Raw genomic sequence first — 22,472 nt, 5'->3', positions numbered from 1 at the left:
GGAGAGCCTTCAGATCTCTTTTGGGGTACAAGACCCCATCTTGCCTTTTAATTTTCCTTTCTGTGCCCCATGATTCCTCTGTGAATCCTCCTGCTGCTGCTTCTATTACTGTTGCTTTCAACAAGGCAACAGCAGGCTGTTCTGCTGCTGCCGCTGTGGCAGGGCAGTGGATGAGGAACAACAGCAGTAGCCACCACTGCAAACCTCTCCTGTCCTGGGGCTACCTGTATACATGTGGTCTGTGCAGAAATCAGACCCTTTTTCTTTCTAATACAAATAAATTCTAAAACTTTCTTCTCGACCCCAAACCACCCCCACCCCCAAACAACGAACAGAAAACCAAAGCCTAAAAAATCCCCAGGTATGGGTTCCTACTGGGCAGAAAACCGGCATGAACCAAAATTGTGCCAGGGATTGTGTTGATGATTTATTGGTGTGCATGTTCAGTTTACTTCAAGAGACGGAGCTAGTGCAGTGCACCTATTTCAGCTCTGCAGCAGGACCCTGACTTGCAATAGAGGAGTCACTGGCCTAGGTGTGTCAAGGGGTTGAATCAGGTTGTCAGTGCCCCTTTCTGTGAGGAAAGTCCTTAAGTTCAGGATATTTCAGACAGAAAATCTGGCATCTATATTCCAGCCCCTTGTTCAAACCCCCTCTGATCAGCAAACCTAAGGGTAGGTGAAATTCTCCCCATCACTCAGCTAGCATTGACCTGGAGTTCTGCATTATTTGCAGAATCACTGTGCTTCAGGCATATTAGAAAAAATGTGGCCAAACAGTTCCACCAGATTGCAGAACAGGATTCCAGTATCTTGTCTGCTTTGATTTTGAAGTGCTCTCAGCAACATCCTACATAATCTTGTAGGGCTTTCTCCCGCAAGGCAAGGCAAAATGCCAGCTACAAGCTGAGGAGGAAACTGGCAGTGAAAATACGTCACTGTGTTACAAAGGGCTCTCCTTACTTTGCAGGCAAATTAAAAAAATATAAATCTGTTTGCTTCAGTTGAAAGAATACACCAAACTGCATGATGCACCTGTATAACCTGCCTTCAGCTCACACCAGCTTCCCCCTATAGGAGGATTTTGAAAAGCTCTTGTGATGCCGTGGGTTTACAGCCATGCAGCCCCTGCACCCCAAGTTGTTCTGTGGCGTGGCTTGAGATAGACAAAGAGAAAGGCTTCTGGGTTCACAACCAGCTCGGATAACTGTCGCCACTTTAAGGCTCTGGTTACTTATTTTGGGTCTTTAATATTGATTGAGCAACCTAGCTTTGGGCATCCAAGCTTGGAAGTAGTTTGGCCTAATTCACAGTTGTTTCTGTTCATCTATTATCCTGTTACGTTTCATTTTGAAAGGGAAAATCTTCTCACAATATAATTACTTATGCAAACTCCTTTCCTGGCACATCTCCACCATGCCTCTATGAATATGGTAGGAAAATGAAAATTTGATCTTATACCTGTGTTACTTATGCAATCTACAATGTCCTGTGGTTAAAAATAGGCTGACTTGGCTGCTCATTGTAACATGTAATATTTACATAGTGCCAGGTAACATGTCCTTTAAGTCAGAAACTCAGTGTCATACAGGCTTTAGGAGTATGTGCTGTGCTTGTGATTAATACATATAAAAATATGACAGAAGTAGAGCAATTTGGTAACAGTTTGGATACTGTGTATTTATGTGGTTATCGATCCATGTCTTCTGGGGAGCATCCACAGGGTCAGTTGTAGATATGCACATATAATGGGGTCATCCAGACTTTCTGAGACTACCAATTCTAGGGTACAATTAATTCTGTTCTAACACAGATGTTTCAAGTACAAGAATGTGTCTAGATCTTTAGTGAATACAAAAAGGAGCCTGAAGTTAAATCTCAAAGGCAGACACATGTATTGTAAATTGTAGAGGGATTCCTTGTGGAACAGGGGCATATGATACCCCTGGAAAGACTGGATAACCCAGGGTTGCTGAGGAAAAACCCCTGAACAGGCCCCTGGCTGCAGGCAGGCCTGGAAAGCACCTGGCTGCAGGCAGCCTTGAGAGTCCTTGGCAAAATTATCCACTGGTCGGCTCCCCCAAGGATTAGGGGCCATCTAGAGGGACTGGGTGTGAATCTTTGCAAAAGCAGATATAAGCTTGTATAGGTAAACAATAAAGGGAGAACGATGCTCAAATCGTATCGGTGTTCGTGTCGTTACTCTGGCCAGCTATCCAGCACTCGGGCCCCCCCAAAAGTAAATATGTAGGTTATCTGAGATTAATTCTGCCCTGTGAGACCATCTTGGGTTAAATATTGAGGTATTTTACCTCAATTACTATTATTAGGCTAAACTACACATCACCAGAAGATAAGCCTGCTTCGCTTCTACATAAAATGGCTCTGGCTCTTGCTGAGTCCAGCAAGTAGATTTTGAACTGCAGGACTAAAAACCCAGGAATAGAGGAGACATAGGAATCTTAGACCTGTTTCAGAAGTGCTGATGGATTAGAGTCAGGGACTGGTGGCTGTAGCCCACACTGGGTGTTTGAAGAAGTCAGATCTGCATGGGTAACTGCTTTGGTAGACATGCATGCACTGCTTTACAAAGGTTTCTTCTACGTGCCTCTACAGGTATTACTACCAATAAGCCATTGCTCTTCAGAAGGCCATCTGCTTTAAGGCCATCTGCTTTTAATTTTTAATGCCGTTAGCAGAGATTTATGAAGGAGAATTGCTGACAGACACCATCAGATAATCTCAGGCTGTTGGAGCTGGGGCCTGCCCAGAGATGGAAGAACAACATCTCTTACTGGAAAAGTAAAAGAATAAGGCCTGAGGCTTGAGGCATTGCAGTCAGAGTGGAGTGTATGTAGTAAGGATATTGTTAACATAGCTGCAGCTCATACAGAAGTGGGGAAGGGCCCTTCTGGGTCACTGAACCTTGCCAGCTGAGGCACCAGACCTTCTGTCATGGTCATAGTGGTATTGATACCTGCACTAGTACCCTGAGGCTCACTAAGATGTATCTCCAAGTGCAGTATTCAGTGCTGGCTGAAGTGCAGTCCATGAGTAGCTCTTGCACCCAGAAACACCCAGGAACATCAGCAGCTGCAGATCTACCCTATCTCAATCTTCTGAGAAATTGCCAGTTTACAAACACAAAGAAGCATTTGTAGCCTTTTAAAAACTTCCTCTAATGTCTTTTATTTTTGCTGATGATGACTTCTGCAACAGCCAGAGCACACCTGAGCTCTTCTCCCCATTACTTTGCACGAATGTTAGATTTTGCTCATTTCCTTGAATGATTTTATAATGCATGCATCCCAAGAAGTTCTACAGCTCTGCAAGATGCTATTCATAATGGAAAAAAAGACTGTTTTCCACAAGTATACAATATGTAGGAGACATAGTAAGTGAATTTACTAACCATTTCTGGAAGGTTTTTTGCGCTCTTAAACAGTTACATATTGGTGCCTAAGCTCTTGTGGATCTAGACTTCTTCACATGCTTTTAGCTGCACTTTCTATGGGGATATTTGGGCTTGAAACCACTTAAGCCAACCTTTTCAAACTCCAATGCAAAATTAGGCATTCTCTTTCCACTTAATGCAAACGCCAGAAGTCCCTTCTATTCCAACAGCAGAAGAGCAAGGTCTAAAGCTAACAGCTGTCTCAGTAGCTCTGACTCCACAGGTGCCGAAGCAAGCACGTTCCCCTACCTGCCCAGATGACTATCATGTTAATGGCTTACTGCCTGCCTGTGGGCAGCCTTTCTGGATGCACCTGTCAGTGTTTAACCTGTTGAGTCTGTTCGAAGTTGTGGGTCTCTACGTGCTCCTAATAGTGAACTTCAGCCGTGCTCAAATCCACCCTTGTCTCTCCGTCTGGATAACCTGCACGCCTGCTTCCTGAAAGCGGCCTTGAGCTGCCTGTAGCAGCAGGCAGGGCAGGCAGCCTGGGCAGGGCCAAAGTCTCAAGTTGTGCAAGACGAAACCTCAAGCAGTCGCGTGGTTCTGAGCTGCTTGTACTACACCTGCCCCCACCAAAGCTCCTCCCAACCTCAAGTTCACCTCCCACCTTACTCACACGTCCTTCCCCTCCCGCAACTGCAGCGGCAGGCAGAAGCTTCCACAGGCCGTGTATTGCAAGGGACGACCACTCCGTAACCATATGCTCTTGTGCGAGGATTTGGTTTGCATGTACTTCGTCTGCGATGAGTGGTTTTGTTTAAATTTTTGAGGCCCGGACAAAATCCTGTACTAAGATCAGGGACCTGGGTAGTGGCCGTTTCGGGACGAGCCACCAACGCTGTGCTGTGGGCTGCGCTCCCCCTCCTAATGCTTTCTCCATAGCACAAACTGGTCTTCCCTGGGCACCATCGCCGCCTCCCCCTGGTACCGAGGTGCCCCAGCCCGCCGCCGTACACCAGAGCGCACAGACAACGGCGGAGCAGGGCTGCTCTGCCCCGAGCCCCCAAGGAAACGCCACTCGCCGCCAAGGTGAGATGGGAACAGGACCTTCCCCAGCTCCGGGCACAGCTCCCGTTCCGCCCCGCCACCCCGCCCCTGCCCGCCCCTTCCGCCGGCGCTCCCGCCCCTGCTCCCGGCAGCCCGAGCCCGGCATGGCGGCGCCCAGCGCGTAGGGCCGCACGTGTGGGACTCGCTGTGGGGCCCCCGCCGCCGCCGCCATGAAGAGCAAGCCCTCGGCCCACAAGTCGGGGAACACGCACCGGGTGAGCGCCCGCCCGGACGCGGCCGCTGGCCGGGGAAAGGGACCTTAGGCTTCCGCTGTTAGTTTTAGTTCAGCGGTCGTGCCCGGCTGCCGAAGCGGCACCGGGGCAGGAGGCGTGAGGGCGGGCGGCGTGGCAGGGTCTCCTCAGCGCTGCCAGGGTCCCGGCCGAGACAGCGGGGCCGGAGTGCGGCTTCTGCCCCGTAGCCGGCAGCTCCATCAGCCGGGTCACCGTCCCTGACCCGCAGCTGGCGCACCACCGCCCTAGTGTACAAAACCGACATGATTAAATGATAAAGTAATACCCTGTAAGGGTATTTACCAGGGCGTTGTTTCAGGAAGGCTGAGAGCGGGACAGATAGTTGAAATCTGGGTAGATTCCTCTGCATCTCCTTCAGTGTGTTGTGCAGACGTGTGGGCTGCGAGCCTGGGTTTTGCAGGTCAGGGGGGTAGAGGGTCTGTCCCCCTCCTGGGCGTTTTAAGCACGTTTTGCCTTAGTCTTCTTGTAGGGCTGTTATTGAGGGGTTTTATCTGGCAGCCCGTCTTTAGAAGTGGGGTGCCTGTTTGCAGTATGTATGCTATCGAGAGGGATTTAGAAGGGCTGTGCTCAAAACTAAGCAAGAAATGTGTGGTTTTGTTTTTCAGTTTCTTACCTTTTCGGAGCGCCTAAGCAATATTAATATCGATATTATTCATCGGATTGACCGAACTGGGAGCTATGCTGAGGTGAGAGCAGCACTTGTGATTGTTTTCTGAAATCGCATCACAAGTAGATATACTCCATGAAAGAGTCACTTAAGAAATTTATTCAGGAGGAAATTGGAAAGAAGCTCCTGCAAGAACTGCTTTTCTTGGATACTCATTTCATGCTTTGTTCCCTTTTACTTTTTTACCTGGTTTGCAGTATTGCCATAGAGACACTTTGACAGTACCACCATGTTGTTTTCCATGTGGCTGGTGGGCCTGTTTCTGAGCATGAAAGATGCTGCTGTGTCACTTAGCAGTCCTAGGACCAGACCTGGACTGGAAAGGCTTGCAGGTGCTGAGTAGTTGCAATAGAATCAGAAGTTTGAAAATCATAAGTTGGAAAATACTTCAAAGATTATTGAGTCCAGCTGTTAACCTAACTCTGCCAAGGTCATCATTAAACCATGTCCCTAAGTGCTACATCTGCACATCTTTTAAATATTTCCAGGGATGATTACTCAACCAGTTCTCTGGGCAGCCTGTTCCAATGCCTGACCACCCTTTCAGTGAAGAAATTTTCCCTAATATCCAGTCTAAACCTCCTCTAGCACAGCTTCAGGCCATTTCCTCTTATCACTTATTACCTGGGAGAAGAGATTGACACCCACATACTGGCAGCATGTGTATAAAGCATGAGCATATGTCTTTATTGATCACAAGGATCATTTATATGGGTCATGTAAATCATCGTTATGATTATAGGGATTTGCAGGTTACTGCCACCTGGCCTACTGGATTGTTCTTCTGAACTTCCCACTCAATAGCTGTGAGGATGCCAAAAGAAATTCCAAGGCCTTGTGCTGGCTGAGCTATGGCTCAGCATCTTAGATTATCAAGGCCACTCAACACAGGTATAAAAAGCAATTATGTAAACAAGTCCTGTCACCAGAAAATATTTTCAAATGTGTTTTGAATATTGAAAGAAAGACTTATTTTCAAGGAAACTCCATAGTACCTGTTGAAATTAGTCATTGAGGTTTGTTAGAATATTTTTTAAATGCTTAAGGCACTTGATAGTTGTCTGCATTTGAACCTCTCATCTTTATAGGACACATTCATTAGGGTTGGTAGCTACTCTTCATCTTTGTTTTGACAGGAGGTTGAAACCTACTTTTTCGAAGGACTGCGGAAATGGAAGGAACTGAACCTCACTCAGCATTTTGGTATGTCGTTTATATTCACATTTCCTGCTTTCCTTAAACTGATAAAATGCATTTCTTCTTCATCCAGAGCCCAAGGGGAGATTATTGACTGTTTTTTGGACTGGGCTCTGGAGCCCTATTATTCTTGAACACCCTACATGTTTACCAGGGACTGGACTAGTTTTCAGGGCTTCTCTTTTGTTGTTTGAACAGTGAAATTCTACAATGAAGTGGCCAACAAATGCCAGTCCTTCAACCAGCTGGTTTATTACCAGAGTGCTGTTGTGCAGAGCTTGAAGACACATTTGCAAGTCGAAGGCAGTCTTGCTTACCAACCCCTATTAAAGTAAGTATATGGCCATAAAGGTAGTCAGAAGCCTTGATGATATTTTAAATAAACATGAGTCCTGTTGTAAGTGTTCTTTATCTTTATTGTACCTGAGGAAAATATAGCAATGAGATGCCCAAAGCAGTCATGTTTCCCTGGTAGAGCTCTATGGTTCTAAGTCTTCAAAAAAATGTAGCTGTGACAAGGCAAACAAATTAGCTGGAGTGCTTACTGAATGTCAGACAGTATATTAAGGTGCTTTGTTTGATGTTAAAGCACTTGTTTTCTTGTTTACTGCTGGCTGCTTGATGGTTTGAAAATCTTAAGATTCTTGCCATCCACAGCTGCCTAATAGGTGACATGTTTTAAAAAGTGAAAAGTAAAAGTGATGTTACCTTTCTTTCCAAAGGGACTGTGCTGGATTATGCAGTGTTTGACTAGGTTTTTATTGGTTTGTTTTTGAAATGCACTAACACTGGTGTGTTTTCTGAAACACAGTCTGGTGGTGCAGCTGGCTCGAGATCTTCAGGCTGACTTCTATCCTCACTTTCATGACTTCTTCCTGGCCATCACCAAATTACTGGATACACAGGACACAGAGCTGCTCGAATGGGCTTTTACCTCTCTTTCCTATCTCTACAAGTATTTGTGGAGATTGATGGTGAAGGACATACACAACATATACAGGTAAAAACCATGTTTAATATCTGTCTTGATCAGCAGTTAGTAGATGCTGTAGAAGTGTAAATGCCACATGAATACATGGCTTAATGCTTCGGTGTACTTGTTAGCATGCTTTCTCAGCTTTTCTCATAGAGAAACTGGCCAAGCTCCAAGGAGTTACCAAATACAAGGACTTCTGGGCGTGGGGAGTTCCTGAACTGCAGGTGCTTGAAGGCTGATTTTGTATGTGCTTGTCGTGCTTTTAAACCTTTCCCAGGTATCTGCTTTTGGCAGCTGCTGTAGACTGAGCGTGTGGCCTGACCCAGTGTGACCACTTGTTCAGTCTTAAATTGCTGATGCAGCAGGGCTCTTCTTTTTGACATAGACAGTGGTTCCATGTTTCTTCCTCCTAATTCCAGTTTGGAACAGATGGAGCAAAAAACTGGTTACAAACTTCCTCCCCAGCCCAGGCTAAGATGTTGAACATATTGAAAAATGATCTGCTCAATTTTAGAGAATCTGAGGCACCACTCCCTCTGCAATGAGCATGTGATGAGCCACCTGCCACTGTTACTGATACCAGCAAACTGCAAATATTTATCAGCTGTGCAAACTGAATCTTTCAAAACTTTGAAGTGTACAGGAGAGCCTGTTGGCTCAACTAAAATACAAATCTGGCATATACATCAACTTTGGATTCACTTATTGCTACTAAACATGTGTCTTAAAAATCTTGATGCTGCAGTTGAATCTAGAGATCCACAGATTTTAAAAGTATTTCTGATTGTGACTTAATTTGTCTGGCACTGTCATTTGACCTTCTTTGTGAAACTCCTGATCTTTATCCAGGGAGAGTGGAAGGGAATCTAGATGAGGAAGGTATTGGCCCTCTCTAGGAGGACAGGTTCTTAGTGCTTATAAAAAGTGGTAATGTAAACTGGAAACAATTTTTTTAACCAGCTGGTGGCAATTCTTGCATTGCCCCTAAGACAATGGATTATTTTGTGTCTTTGTAGCCTGTACAGCACCCTGCTGGCTCACCACAAACTCCACATCAGAAATTTTGCTGCTGAAAGTTTTGTCTTTCTGATGAGAAAGGTAAGTGGGATGTTTGTACTTTGGTGCTATCTTCATTTTGAAGTGGTTTTTGGATTCAATGTGTAGTATTAGGTTTTCTCCAGAGAAGGGTTAACAAGGCCTGAACTGGCATACAGCATGTCCTGAGTTGTAATTTTTAATAAGTATTTTACTAAGAATGTCATGCATTCCATGTCAGTAGTGGCAAGTAGAGGCCTTAGCACTCTCTGTTTATCTAAAATGACTAGAAATAGTAAGGTGATCCTGCAGAAGGGAGGCTTGAATTTGTATATGCACATTTGCCCACTGGCTTTTTCACAAATACTTGAAGGCATTTGTAGAACTGAAATTCTTGTGACGATGTTTTTGCATTCCTGAAGATCACAGTATGTAACATTCCCATGCAGATCAACCAAGATCAGAGAGCAATCTTTCATGGAGTGAGGAAAGGGAGTGGTAGTTGTTGGTTTTTCTTTAGTCAAAATATACGAAAGGCAGGACTCCTTAGACTGGCTAGCTCATTTAAGTATCCTCATTTTTGTCCTAAGTTGAGAGACCTTAATAAAGCATGTTCATTTGATTGGTTGTTTTTGGAAATTTCTGAACTTTAAGTCAAATCCTCAGAAACTGAGGTGTTTCAAATATTGGGGCAGAAGTCCCTGCAGTATTCTCAAGTGTGGTTCTGGTTTTGGATGACTGGATTCTGTGGTCAGCTGATACACGTCTCTTTCTCATCAGGGCAGTGACTTTTGTGTTGCAGTTGTGACCAGTTTAATAGTGCATTTATGCAGATGTTTAAAATCATGAGAAGAATCAAACCCACATATTTCAGCTGCAGTGACCTCAGCAGACCTGGGGCTGTGGGAGCTGTAGTGACTGAATAGCTGGTCATATTTCTTCTTTGAATTTCCTTGTGTGCTCACAGAACTAGTGAGTTTGAGCTGTTGTGGGAGGGCAGGACTAGGAGAATAACATGGTGCTGTGGAGCCATTTGGTTGCCTCAATCCATTTGGCAGCTCTGAATGGAAGATAACATTTTTTTCTCCCTATGTTTTGTAGGTTTCTGATAAAAATGCACTCTTCAATTTAATGCTCTGTGACCTGGGAGAGCACCCTGAAAAGGTGGAAGGTGTAGGACAGCTGCTTTTTGAGATGTGCAAGGGTGTTCGAAACATGTTCCACTCCTGTGCAGAGACGGTAAAGACAAGATTGCTGCTTAAGCTGTTGCTGTAACAGGCCTTAGGCAGTGCTCACTGAAACCATTGAGTGTTTTCTCATCCACCTCAGTGGATCAGTGGTGATAAGCATGGTGTTAATTACTTGGTAGGATCTGAAAGCCTTCTAAGAATATTTTTTGAGATAGGAAGGTTGTTTAAATACTTCTTGTGCATTATTGCTATGTGTTAAAATTGTACTTCTTGCTGATATTTCAGATAGCCTTTTTTTTTTTTTTTCCCTGTAGTCATTCGAGAAAGAATTGAGATCACTGGAATGTTTTAGCAGTACATTGCAGTAATTAGTTTTCGGATTGCTAGATTTATTTTCTAAGTATAAGAACATGATATGCTCTTTTCCTGTGCAGGCTATGAAGTTAGTTCTGTTGAAGCTGGGACCTATTACTGAAGAAGAAATTGAACTACCATGGGTAGCTGTTGGAGAAGCCTTTGAGCAAATGATCAGATCAGCTGCAGTGCATATCCATAAAGAGCATTTTGACATTGTCTTCAAGTGTCTGGAGGTACACTGATTATTTTTCTTCTTACTGTTGTTTTTTTATTCATGAGTGACTGAGAAAAAATTCTGCACTCACTTAGAAAAGTATTTATGTTTTATTGGACCAGAACTAGGTTTTTTTGGTTTTTTTCTGCTTTGGAAACATAAAATACAGGGTCATATGCATGGGAAAAATTATACCCTTCTTTTCTAAGTTCAGTTACCCTGGTGGCTGTTTTGTGAGTGAGAAAGGAACTACTGTAGGTGAGACTTGGAACTCAGTCCTATGGCTGGGCGAGGATGGTTTGTACGACCTGCCTTTGCACTCATTGCAGAGCCCTTGCTGGAATGTAGTGCTTGTTTTATGTTGCTGAACTATATATTGGTGGTTCAAAACCACTTTGTGACAGTAAAGGGGAAGCTTTTTGCCTTACAGATCTTTTTAAAGTGAAGACTTGGATTAAACCTGGAAATCTAAGTTGGAGCCTTTCAGCCAAGTACTGAAAATAAAAATGTTTTCAGTCTGGATGTTCCTGTGTTGCTGCTTGGGGGTTACACTCTGGTTTGAAGGAGCGCAACTGAGTGCTGTGGGCTGGGCTGTGTTAGACCAGGGTGATGTGGAATAATCAGCAATCACACAGCCTGGCAGTGTGTTTTACTTACTTGACCAATATTTAAAAGTTGAAAAACATCTGGGAGAGGGATTTGCTAAGGGGGATTGAAACCTCTTGCAACTGACAACATAGACTGTGTCAGGTGTGCTCCTTGGAGGGATGAAATGGGAAACTGGAGGAAATGGTTCACATGAGCTTTTTTAGGGTAGTCCTTTCAGCATGGGTAAATAATTCCTATTGGTTCCTTCTTGAGACTCCTTCCCTGTGACTAACTATTTTCCTAGAAAATCCCATCCTGTTCCTCTGTCCTCACCCAATATGATAAGCAGTTACTACCTGACTGTCATTAGCTACATATTTGTTTACCACTGAATGGTTTGTATCCCTGAGGTTTCTTTGACTCAGCATCTGCAGTTGTTAGGAAATCTTAGAAATTTGTTACATACTTCCTTTTATTTTTAATGAGGCTTTTTCTTTTACCCTGGGAACTGGTGGATGCATGGGGATATCTTGCTCAGAGGGAAACATTTGTGTAGTCTGTGATAGCTGTCTAAATTGGGTTCAATTTCTTGGATCAAGGGTAGGAGTTTATACCTTCTGGACAGAAAGAGACACTAATGTAGAATGTACATTAAATGAGTAAGCTCTCAGCATCCACATTAGCATAATGATGGTGTAAAAGTACCTAAATTCTGATAATTCCAGTGAAAGCTGGGTGCTTCTATACCTTTGTGGGTCTGGAGCTCAATATTTCTCTTTCCTATTTCTTATGTCAAGTGTTGGCCTTTCTGGAGACCCTCATTTTAGGAGTTACTGTGTTTCTGTCCAAGGAATCTGGGATGCGTTTTTACCTAAGGGAAATTTCCCAGTGTTTCTGCAAGGTTTAATTTGTGGAACATGTATGAGAGAGCTAAAAATAGTTTGTTGGGCAGCTGAGATGATTGACTGTTTAGAATGTCCTCCAAATAGCAGTAAGTGAAGCCATTTATCTGAAACATTTCATTTCCCTATTTTATTTAAACAGGAGTCACTCTTAGATTTGCAGAGGAAAATAACTAAGGTCAACTGCTCTGTGGCTTCAGAGCAGATGGAAAGGATTCTGCAGGCTTATCTGATCTTAGTGGAACATGCAAATGGATCCAAAATCTCCCTGCCTGAAGATGTCTGTCAGGTAGGTCAGACTGTCACTTGGATGTATCAGAGAAGTATCAGTTGAATATGGAAGAGGTGTGGTGAGCTGAAGCATTCATACACATTTCTGATGCATCACTGGGCTTAGGATTTGAGATGAGTGAGCAAATGCATATATTTTGAGTATTGCTACCTCTCTGATCCTGTGAGATTTTACCTCTGTATTGTAATGCTAGTGCAGCCCAGCTTTAAATGAGCAATGGGGAAAATGGGCTAACTGCTTCTAGAGTCTGTTCCTGCCGCTGTGGAGGAGACCCCACCATATCAGTTGTGTGGACCAGTTCTACCAGATTCACATACATTTGACCCCATTAGGGTAGATTTAGGGCCTTCAAACTCCAGTGGGACTATTAGGATTAGTTCCTGTGGGCTGAAGCTTAGAACTCCATGCCCTCCTGGTGCAGGGGCTGTCCAGACCATTCAGACCAGATAATCATTGTCTTCGTGGACAAATATGAGTTCTCTCTTTCTCATTTCAGGTTTTAATAAAAATGTTACAAACACCCTATCTCTCATCATCTTGCCGCAAGATGCTGCTGAACACCATTTCTGCGTTCCTGTTGGCTGAGAATGTTTTGTTGCCAGATTCTTTGACCAAGGAAGCTATTCAGAAGGTAAGAAGGATTGCTGCTTATGCCAGAAATTCCAGACTTCAAATTCCCTGGAGCAGGGTGATTTCTGGACATTCTATTTCAGGCTGGGAAATACGCCAAAATGTTCCCTTTAGCCTTTTTGCACAGACAGTGAAGAAGCTGCCCAATGCCTTAAATAAAGTCTGATGAGGTCTTGGGATTACTTGACAGTCTTGCACAGGCTGTCAGTATAGCAATGCCACCATGGCAGACATCATTGCAGTGAAATCCAGACTGATGCAAACACCTACAGCCTCTCTAGAGAAAGGAAGGATAACAGAGAAGGAATATGTCCTGCCTAAGATCATAAAGCAGATCATTGAGTCAAACTTAATGAAAAAAATACATTTTAATTAAGTTTCCAAGCATTTAATGAGCATGCTTTAGCCTTGTGAGCAAGGTTCATACAAGTGCAGTTTTGATTTAGAAAGTACAGGGGTAAGCATATTTCGGTACTACCTTTGCTCCTGGAGCATTGACAGGATTAGCTGCATACATTCCTATCAAATGTAGTGTTGCAAAGATTAATAGGAGATTATACTATAGAGTCTGATCCTTTAGTTTTGCAATTAACAGTGTGGACCATAGTTGTAATGTGTGTGTGTGAAAAATATTTGAAATAAAAATGCCATGCAATTTACAGTGGGAAAGCAAGACTCGAAATTGTTTAAAAAAGATCAAATTTCATTTGGTCTTCAGTGTTGACTTGTTCTGAAGTAAGATTGGTTCTACCTGTGGCATGAGGCCAGTTTTGCTCAGGAGACTTCTTCAAACATTTGAGGATATTTGTGTGAGCTTCTGTTAAACTGGAGGAGGCTTAAAGCTGTCCTGGTGTTCTGAAGGGAAAGAGAGATCTGGGTGTGTATTTTATCTTAGCATTGAGTAGCACTGATCCTGGGTATCTCAAAGGACTCTTCCTATTTTGGGTCCTTCAAAGGCACAGAGGTTGGCTCTGCCCGTGAGGTAGTAAACTTTTTGCAACCTGCTACACAGAAAAAATGCCGAGTTGAAATATATTTTGAGCCTCAACTTTTTCCCGACAGTTGGTGTGTCTGTGCTGCAGTCGTAGAACTTTCGACTTACATTTTCCACATCACACTGAAGAGATAGCTCAGTTGTCTTTGCACAGAGGCAGTAGGATCCAGCAGTGTTTTTGAAAAAAAGCGTGTCAGTAGGGTTTCTTAAAAAGGACTGTGCATTTTTGTATCTGAATTGTCACTTGGAAACGCTGCTGCTCTGTGTGCTGGGATTAGCAAGCGAGCCAGGCTGGCTATCTCAGAGTTCAAAGCATGCTTGATTTGTATACCAGAAAAAATGTCCTATGGGTAGTAAAGAGGTGACTGTGAAATGTCTCTTGTTCCTGTCAACTTTTCACTTGCATCTTGCAGGTATTTGCAAGTGGGTTTGAACGGCATTTTCTTTTGGACTTCTCTGAAGCAATGTTCACAATGAAGCAATTTGAGAGGGTAGGTTAAAATGTTTGTGCATTATGTTTATTTTTGTTGCCAAAGGGAACAACTGGAGAATCCACAGTATATTTACGTGCCTTGTATGCTGAAGGATTGTTGTGTATTGACATGATGTTTATTTAAACTTCTGGCATGATCTGATAAGAAGGAAAGTGGTTACTTGAGTTAGTGTTCTGTAAATGTTCTCAGAGTTGGAGAAGGTGATAGGTATCTGTTCACAAAAAGAAGCTTGTCTGTGGGGAATTAAGAGGGTGAGTGTGTTATGGATGGCAGGAATAGAAGGAGTTCTGGAGAAACTAAGTGGAAATGAAGAATAAGCCCTATAACTGGTGATACGTGAGGAATCAAATTAATTAAAGGGAGTGGGAGGTGAAAGCCAAGTCAAGGATCTGGAATGTCCTGATAAGACTGGATTTGGTGCAAAATGAGTTTTTGCAGCAAATTACTGTCCCTTCTGGGATAAGAAAATGTCTGTGTGCTGCTGTCTAGGGCCACCAGAATTGATAAGTGCAATGCTTTGCTGGCTTATTTGTGAGCATTTGGATTTCTCTGTGGTTGGTGTCATGGGTTTTTTTGTGGATGTGATGATGGTTAAAGAGGCTTGCCAATCTTTGACTTATGTGGGGTTTTTTTTGTCTCTTCAGCATTTTCTCCCATGCTTTCTAGAATACACTGAACATTGCTTCTCTGGCACAGATGCCATCACAAAGGACGAAGCTGTGGCAATTCTGGCTAAACTCATTTTGGTGAAAGCAGAGCCTCCTACCATTGGTTCAATGGCATTTGAAAAGTATCCTCTTGTTTTCACTGAAGCATCTGTCAGGTGAGACTTCTCAAGTTTAGCAAATACTAGATGTGTCTGTGTGGCTCTAGGCCTGAAGGCAGGGCAGAGCACATAAAAGTTGACCTCCTGTATTTGTTGGAGTTGTGTAAATGGCAGCAATGTAAACCAAGTGATACAGCAGGATATCATTTTCCTTTCTGAAATTATATGAGAAGAAATGCTGCTCTGGAAAGGTGATCACTGATATGAGCAGTGTTGTGGTGTGTGTACGATGAGGATCTGTTACACCATCATGCAAACTGCATCCCTTGGCAGTTAATCTTTGTAGTGAGTGCAGCAGTTCAGGTTCTCATCGTTACTGACCTCCTGCCTGTGCCCCAGCTTTTTTCCCTGTATGCATATGTCTTGTCCAGGAGCTTTCTTGGCAGCAGTACTGTAGTCTTGCCATAGAGCACAGCTGGATACCAAAGGACATATAATTAACCCAGAAGCAGCACTGTGCTGGCACAGCTTGACTGCTTTTAGTTGCAAAACTAGCTTGGTTGCAATGGAGTGGTTGCTTTTCCCCGAGCCTCTTTGGAAAAATTAGGGGCAACCACTGCAGCGCGGAATGACCATTGCTAATCTAATGATAGTGATTTTTCTAGTAATTCTAACTCAGCTAATTCGAAACTTCTGACTTTGTATTGCCTTTTATGTAAGGTTTTATCTTTTCTTAAAGCAGTCTACTCTGTGTGGGTTTTTCCTATTTTTATTTAATAAGAGTAGAAGCACTGAGGAACAGAAGGTTGAGTCAAAATGATTAAATTTGGTTTTCTTCCCTTATTTTCTTTGTTTCTTGGTCTCTCTGTTTTTTCCATGGTTTGGAGTACACAGCTGCGAGGACCTTGGTCCTAGTTGGACTTTCTTGTGCTCTTGCAATGTCAGTGGTGTAAATGACAGCCAGGAGGCATCTCAAGAGTTGCATACCCCATCTCCTATCTAGTTACTAAAGAGTCCAGTTTTGGAGATTTCTGAGCTGCCTCTGGTAGTCTCTGCCAGTACTTTGATATCTTTATGGTTAACAGGTGGTTTTTGATTTATTTGGGCTTTTTGGATTTTGGGTTTTTTGTTGGGTTGTTAGGGATTTTTTCCCCAGTCCTCAGTGTATAACTTAAACCTTCTTTACAGCAGTTTAAGTCCCTTGCTGCTTATCTTATCTGCTGGAAACATAAAGAGCAGAATATTTCTTACTCTTTGCATCAAGCTTTTGCAAATAGCAGGCTTTCATCATCAGATGTGTCTGAGATCTTCTTTCTCTGCACCAACAATCCTCATTCTTTGAGGTTTCTCTCATAATTTTTTTTTTTTAAGCCTCTAATGATTCTTACTGTTGGCTTTCTATTATCTTCTGTATTTCTTGAAGGGTGAAGCCATGCAGTCTTCTGACTGTGATCTTGCAAGCACTGGGTGGAATGGAAGGGTTGCTGCACACAGAGTATGAAGGACTCCTGTTCATATGTTCCAGTATGGTGTCAGCCCCTTCTGCCTGCAAATAGGCTTGTTGATTTGGGCTCACCTTGTGAGTCCATTTAAGTCCCAAAACTTTTACCTCACTGACTGTTTTCTGTCATCCATCTATGTTAACATTATCATGATTAATAACAGCAGTCATAGAGATGACTCTCCGGTGTTCCTAGACTCTGTATGTCCTAGTGGTAAGGGTGTCCAACTGAGAACTATTGTCTTTTCTTTTAGAAATATTATTTGAACTTGAAATAAAGACCTGACATTTCTCGTGATCCGTGCTTTGTACTCTTCAGCATGACTAGATGATATTTTGTGCTGTAGAGGACATAGAGAAGGAAAAAATCCCTTGTGTTGTGCAAGTCCTTTTTGCTAGAAGTAGACAACATAATTTTGAATATCATAGGAGCAAAAGGAACAATCTCTGATATGCAGTGGTGGATTACTAAAACGTTTGGGTTTATTTTTAGCTCTAATACAAGGCAACAAACAAGTAAAAGAAGAGGAGAAAAGGCAGAAGTACCAGTGTTGGATCATGTACTGTCTTTAATTCATTTACCAGAGAAGGAAGACATCACTGACCTTTCACAGTCTTGGGTTGCCTTGGTTGTACTGCCACATATTAGGTAAGGGATATTCTAAGGTACTATTGTCATGTATTTCTGTAATACTGTCTACTTTCTTACTGTCTGCTAGTTCTCTTTCTGTAGGAAATCACTTTACTAAGGAAAGGACAATAATTGCTTGTGGCTAGGCTCAGGAATCTGGGGTTAGAAGTCAAAAACAAGTGTTGCATGGAACAACCATGAGTCAACGGTAAAGACAGGAAGAGTTTCTTGATTGCCTACTCACTAAATTTGGCACTTTAGTATATAGAGATGTTCTTGCCTCATTTCAGTTTGTGTGTTTTAAGCACTGTCCTCTCTCAACAGTGTTTTTTCAGTAATTATTGAAGGACTAGTTGGAGACAAGATGCAGAGAATGCTACAACTTAAATTGTGACTCAGAAATAGCAAAAACGTTTCGATGCTGGTTTCAAACTTGGAATGAGCTACCTGCAATTTAATAGAGATAAATGTGATAGAAAGCTTTCATATGTAGGTGTCAGTGTAACAGAAATAAAAGTCTTCCCATTTATTTTGGACAGACCAATGAACAAAGACCACATTCTGCCTCGTGTGACAAGTTTTATAGACTCTCTCTTCACAGCCATTGACAAAGGAAGCCTCTGCAAAGGTCAGTTACAGTTACTTCCTGTTTATTTGCTTTTTGTTGATATATAAAAAAATAAAAGCAGTTTTTCTGATTACACAGAGCATGAAAATGAATAGTGGTAGCATTGTATCCAAAATTATTTACCAGCTTGACTAAGAAGAGCAAAGCTTAGGAGGAAACAACCTTGGGAAACAATTCTGCATTTGCTGTTCGTAATAATGATGGGGTGACAGATGTCCTGCATAGTGGAAGACAGGGGTAATTGGGAAGGAAAAGAAGAAAGTGAGAAAAAAAGAGGAAGGAAATCTATCTAAACCAAATCCAGGCTGAAGCTGTCAAGTGAAGGAGAGACTATTGACTCACAAGTTCCAATTCAAATCTCTAGTGCAAAGTTTAGGATGTTGCCATCTGTCAGTTAATAGCTACACATCGATAACAACTATAAACTCAATCCAGCACGCTCCAGTCACATGTCATTATCTTGAACCCTTTGAGCTCTGTGTTGGGTGCCAAAAAGACTTGTGGTTTAACCCCAGCTGGCAGCTAAGCCCCATGCAGCTGCTCACCTGCTCATACTTGCCCAGTGGGATGGGGCAGAGAATTGGAATAGTAAAAGTGAGAAAGTTTGTGGACTGAGACGAAGGCAGCTTAATAAGTAAAGCAAAAGCCACACATAGAAGCAAAGCAAAACGAGGAATTCATTTACCACTTCCAATGGGTGGCAGGAAATCTCCAGGAGAGTAGGGCTTTGCCGTTTGTAGTGGCTACTTGGGAAGACAAACACCATCACTCTGAACGTTCCCCACTTTATCTGCGGAGCATGACCATATGGTCTGGAATATCCCTTTGGTCAGTTGGAGTCAGCTGTCCTGGATGTGTTCCCTCCCAGCTCCTTGTGCACCCCCAGCCCACTCACTGGTGTGAAAAACAGAGAAGGCCTTGATGCTTTGTGAGTGCTGCATACTGATAAGAAAAACATCCTTCTGTTGTCAACACCATTTTCAGCACAAATCCAAGCCAGAGCCTCATACCAGCTACTATGCAGAAAATCAGCTCTATTCCAGCCAAGACCAGCACGTTCTCTGCCTGTTATTCAATACCATTTACGTCATGCTTGGGTACCACATTATCCAATACAATCTCATTATCCACGCCTTCCCCTCCCATCCTTTGATAATCATTCCCTTGGTCTGTGGACCACCCCTGTAAAATGTTCATGAAATATCCACTGAGTTCATTTAATCCATGAATTTGGGCTCCGTCTGTTATAGTGGTCACTCAGGACAGGAGAGTTGGTGTCTTGTGTGGAATTGTTTGCCACCAAAGTCAGCTCATGTTGGTTCACTGCTGCACTTGCACTGCTTCTTTTAAAGCTTGTCCTCCACTGGTTTGGATCATTCCTGCTACAGTAATTCCTACAACATGCAACTTAAACCACAAGTTACAGCAATTTAAAGTTATATGCATTGTAGTCTCCACCCCAGTCCCTTTGGGCCAGGCTACAGGGCTTAACATTGCAATAAACTCCTCCCCTTGCTTGGGTTTGGATTTATCCACAGACTGCATCCTCGTTAGGGGAGTAGTTGCTCCAAGTGGAATCTTACCTATGAGTCTCAGTTTCTCCTGGGGTATACCCACTGTGGTGTAGACTTATCCATCACCACAGGTGCTTTGGGGTGCACCTGTTCCAAGACAGCCTTACCCATGAGCCACAATGCCTTCAGAGGTATACCCACTCCAACTGTGGCATTACCATGGCTGCTTTCCCTCAGGAGTGTACCTCCTCTGCCATGGGCTTGTCTGTGGCCACACACTTTGAGGTGCTCCAGCATGATCTCATCCCCAGCCGATGAGGCTTGAAGGTGTACCTTCTTCAGCATGGACTTACTCACAGGCACAGATGCTTCAGAAGTACTTTCTCCAACGTGAACTTACCCTTGGGTTGCAATTCCTTCAGAGGTACACCTGCTGCAGCACAGACATAACTAAAGCCACAGATGCTTTCAGATAGACTTGCTTTGGCATGGACTTAACCATGGCCACAGATGCTTTGGGGTGTCCTTCTGTGTGGATTCGTTCACAGTCCAATTGACTCAAGTTCACACTGGAGTTCCAGCCTGTGTGGTACTGCAGAATAAAAGCAGCAGCACTGCCCTGGCCACCTGCCCACCTGCGTGCATTGCCATGGCTGTTATCAAAATGTTCCCAGGTACAGCAGAGAAGGGTGATAAGCAGTACAGCACTACAGCTGTGAAAGCAAAGAGCAGTCACTAATGATTAGTGGCTGCTAATATGCAGTAAGACAAGCAAGCCCTATGGCAAGCACAGAAACTTGCCAATTAATAGCTAAACAGCAGTAACTGCTATCAATCAGGGCTCAATCTAGCACATTGCAATCAAATCTGTCATTATCTCTAACCTTGGAAGCCACATGTTGGGTGCCAGAAAGGACTGCTGTATCTTAACCTCAGCCAGCGACTAAGCTCCGCACAGCTGCTTGCTTATTCAGCAGGGATGAGGGGAGAGCATCAGAAGGCTAAAAGTGAGAAAGCTCGTGGGCTGAGATAAAGACAGGTTAACAGGTAAAGCAAAAGCCATGCATGCGAGTGAAGCAAAACAAGGAATTAATTTGCCGCTTCCCAAGGGCAGGCACATGTCCAGCTATCCCCAGGAAAGCAGGGCTCCATCACTCAGTTACTTGGGCAGACAAATGCCATGCCTTCTTCCCCACGTGTTACATGCTGAGCATGGTGCCATATGACAGGGGATATCTCTTTGGTCAGCTGTCCCAGCTGTGTTCCCCTGGTGTTGGCTAGGGTAGAGTTAGTTTTCATCACAGTGGCTGGTATGGGGCTGTGTTCTGGGTTTGTGCTGAACACAGGGTTGGTAACACAGTGATGTTTTGTTACTGCTGAGCAGCTCGCACAGAGCCAAGGCCTTTTCTGCTTTTCATGCTGCCACACTGGCAAGGAGGCTAAGGGTGCACGGCAGGCTGGGAGAAAACATAGTCGGGACAGGTGACCCCAACTGACCAAAGGGATATTCCAGACCATATCACACCATGCTCAGTATATAAAGTGTGGGGAAGAAGGGGTAAGGGAGGGGATGTTGAAGTGATGGCATTTATCTTCCCAAGTCACCACTACATGTGATGGGGCCCTGCTTTCCTGCAGATTTATGAACACCTGCCTGCCCATGGGAAGCAGGTCCTGGTTCTGTTTTGCTTGTGTGCATGGCTTTTTTGCTTTCTCTCAACCCACAAGTTTTCTAGCTTTTACCCTTCTGATTCTCTCCCTGATCCTGCTGGTGGGGGAGTGAGCAAGTGACTGTAGGGGGTTTGGTGGCTGGCTGGGGTTAAATGACAACACCCCTCCCAAGGCCTCGTGTACCCCCAGCCTCCCCACTGGTGGAGTAGGGTGAGAAGCAGGAAAGGAGCAGGAAAGGCCTTGGTGCTGTGTGAGTAACAGTTCAGCAGTAACAGAAGCATCCTTCTGTTATCAACAGTTTTCAGCACAAATCCAAAACAGAGCTCCTTACTAGCTACTATGAAGAAAGTTGCCTCTATCCCAGCCAAAACCAGCACACCATCTCTGACCCAAATGACACCACTGATTCTAAAATGCTGCATCTTTTTTCTCATCTTTTCCTGGTTGTCTTCCCTCTCTGGCCAGTAAAAAAAAAAATTAACTGAGCTTGCACAGAGCAGGGCAGTCGTTACTCAGGGGGGTGGAAAGTGGACCTGTAACAAACTATAAACAAGTTATGGAATGCCCCAGGTTGAGTGTTCATCGTTCCTTTGTTTTTAAGGGCTGTTTGTCATTTTCCATTTATAATACCTTTGTTAATATTCCTAAATGTATTTGCCAATCAGCTCTGTTGCTTTTTCTTCTTTAGAGAAGCTTTGTCAAGCATAGCCCTTTTTGATTTAGGTCTTTCTTTTATCATATTTGCAGGTTTTGCATGCTGTCATTACTGTTTTATTGGCAACGTACTTAGCCTAAAAAAGGAGTATCTAAAATTTCTTGGGTCTCAGCTGGCAGTAGTAGCAGCTCTGCACAAGCTCTGTGTGCATGCCAGAGGCACATTGCTGTTTCTTCCTTTGTCAATAAGGGAAAAGAAAACAAATGCAGCCTCAGTCCTGTGCTCATGCCTCCTATTGTCCCATCTTTCACTTACTTGCTTAGTTTTCTTCAACCTTCTCCCAGACTAGGGTTCCTGGATGCTTTTTTTAATCCTCTGGCATTCTTTCCACCACCATGATTTCTGCAATTCCTTCACCTTCTGCTAGGACTCCAGTCTTCTCTCACTGCCTGTGCAAGGCTCCCAGTCCTGTGCTACATTTGACCTGCCTGGCCTCTGAGCCCTGAGGCAAAGTGCAAGTTCCAGAACTGGGTGCTTTTGGTGTTCTGGTTGCTGTGGAGTGCAAAGGACTGGCTTGAAAACTGGGACAGAGCAACAGCAAGTTATTGCTGGCAGCTCTTCAGGGCCAGTATGGAAGTGCTCCCCTTATTAATTACACAGGTGTGTCTCTAGTGAGGTAGAAGCTGCTATCTTTGTTCCGCATGGGCACACTGCTACCAAAGGGCATGCAGACTGCAATTTGGGAACTGTCCTTACACTTGAGATGCAGAAAGTTTCCTCCTGTCATTACCTGATGTTTCTTCTCTCTTTGAGGAGCTC

General features: G+C 43.7%; 1 protein-coding gene across 1 annotated transcript in view; it reads left to right on the top strand.

The window, feature by feature from the left end:
• Positions 1–4,578: 4,578 nt before the first annotated feature.
• UTP20 (UTP20 small subunit processome component) overlaps positions 4,579–22,472 on the top strand; it is a 64,019-nt gene continuing 46,125 nt past the window's right edge. The window contains 14 exon segments of the mRNA XM_032107835.1: positions 4,579–4,715; positions 5,357–5,437; positions 6,555–6,621; positions 6,814–6,946; positions 7,427–7,615; positions 8,608–8,689; positions 9,728–9,865; positions 10,251–10,406; positions 12,020–12,166; positions 12,666–12,800; positions 14,207–14,284; positions 14,932–15,110; positions 17,048–17,203; positions 17,725–17,813. Of these exon segments, the coding sequence (XP_031963726.1) occupies positions 4,671–4,715; positions 5,357–5,437; positions 6,555–6,621; positions 6,814–6,946; positions 7,427–7,615; positions 8,608–8,689; positions 9,728–9,865; positions 10,251–10,406; positions 12,020–12,166; positions 12,666–12,800; positions 14,207–14,284; positions 14,932–15,110; positions 17,048–17,203; positions 17,725–17,813 (1,675 nt within the window). The 5' untranslated portion in view covers positions 4,579–4,670.

Source organism: Corvus moneduloides, chromosome 4, assembly GCF_009650955.1.
Source record: "Corvus moneduloides isolate bCorMon1 chromosome 4, bCorMon1.pri, whole genome shotgun sequence".
NCBI lineage: Eukaryota > Metazoa > Chordata > Aves > Passeriformes > Corvidae > Corvus > Corvus moneduloides.
This window is presented reverse-complemented; position numbering and strand designations above follow the sequence as displayed.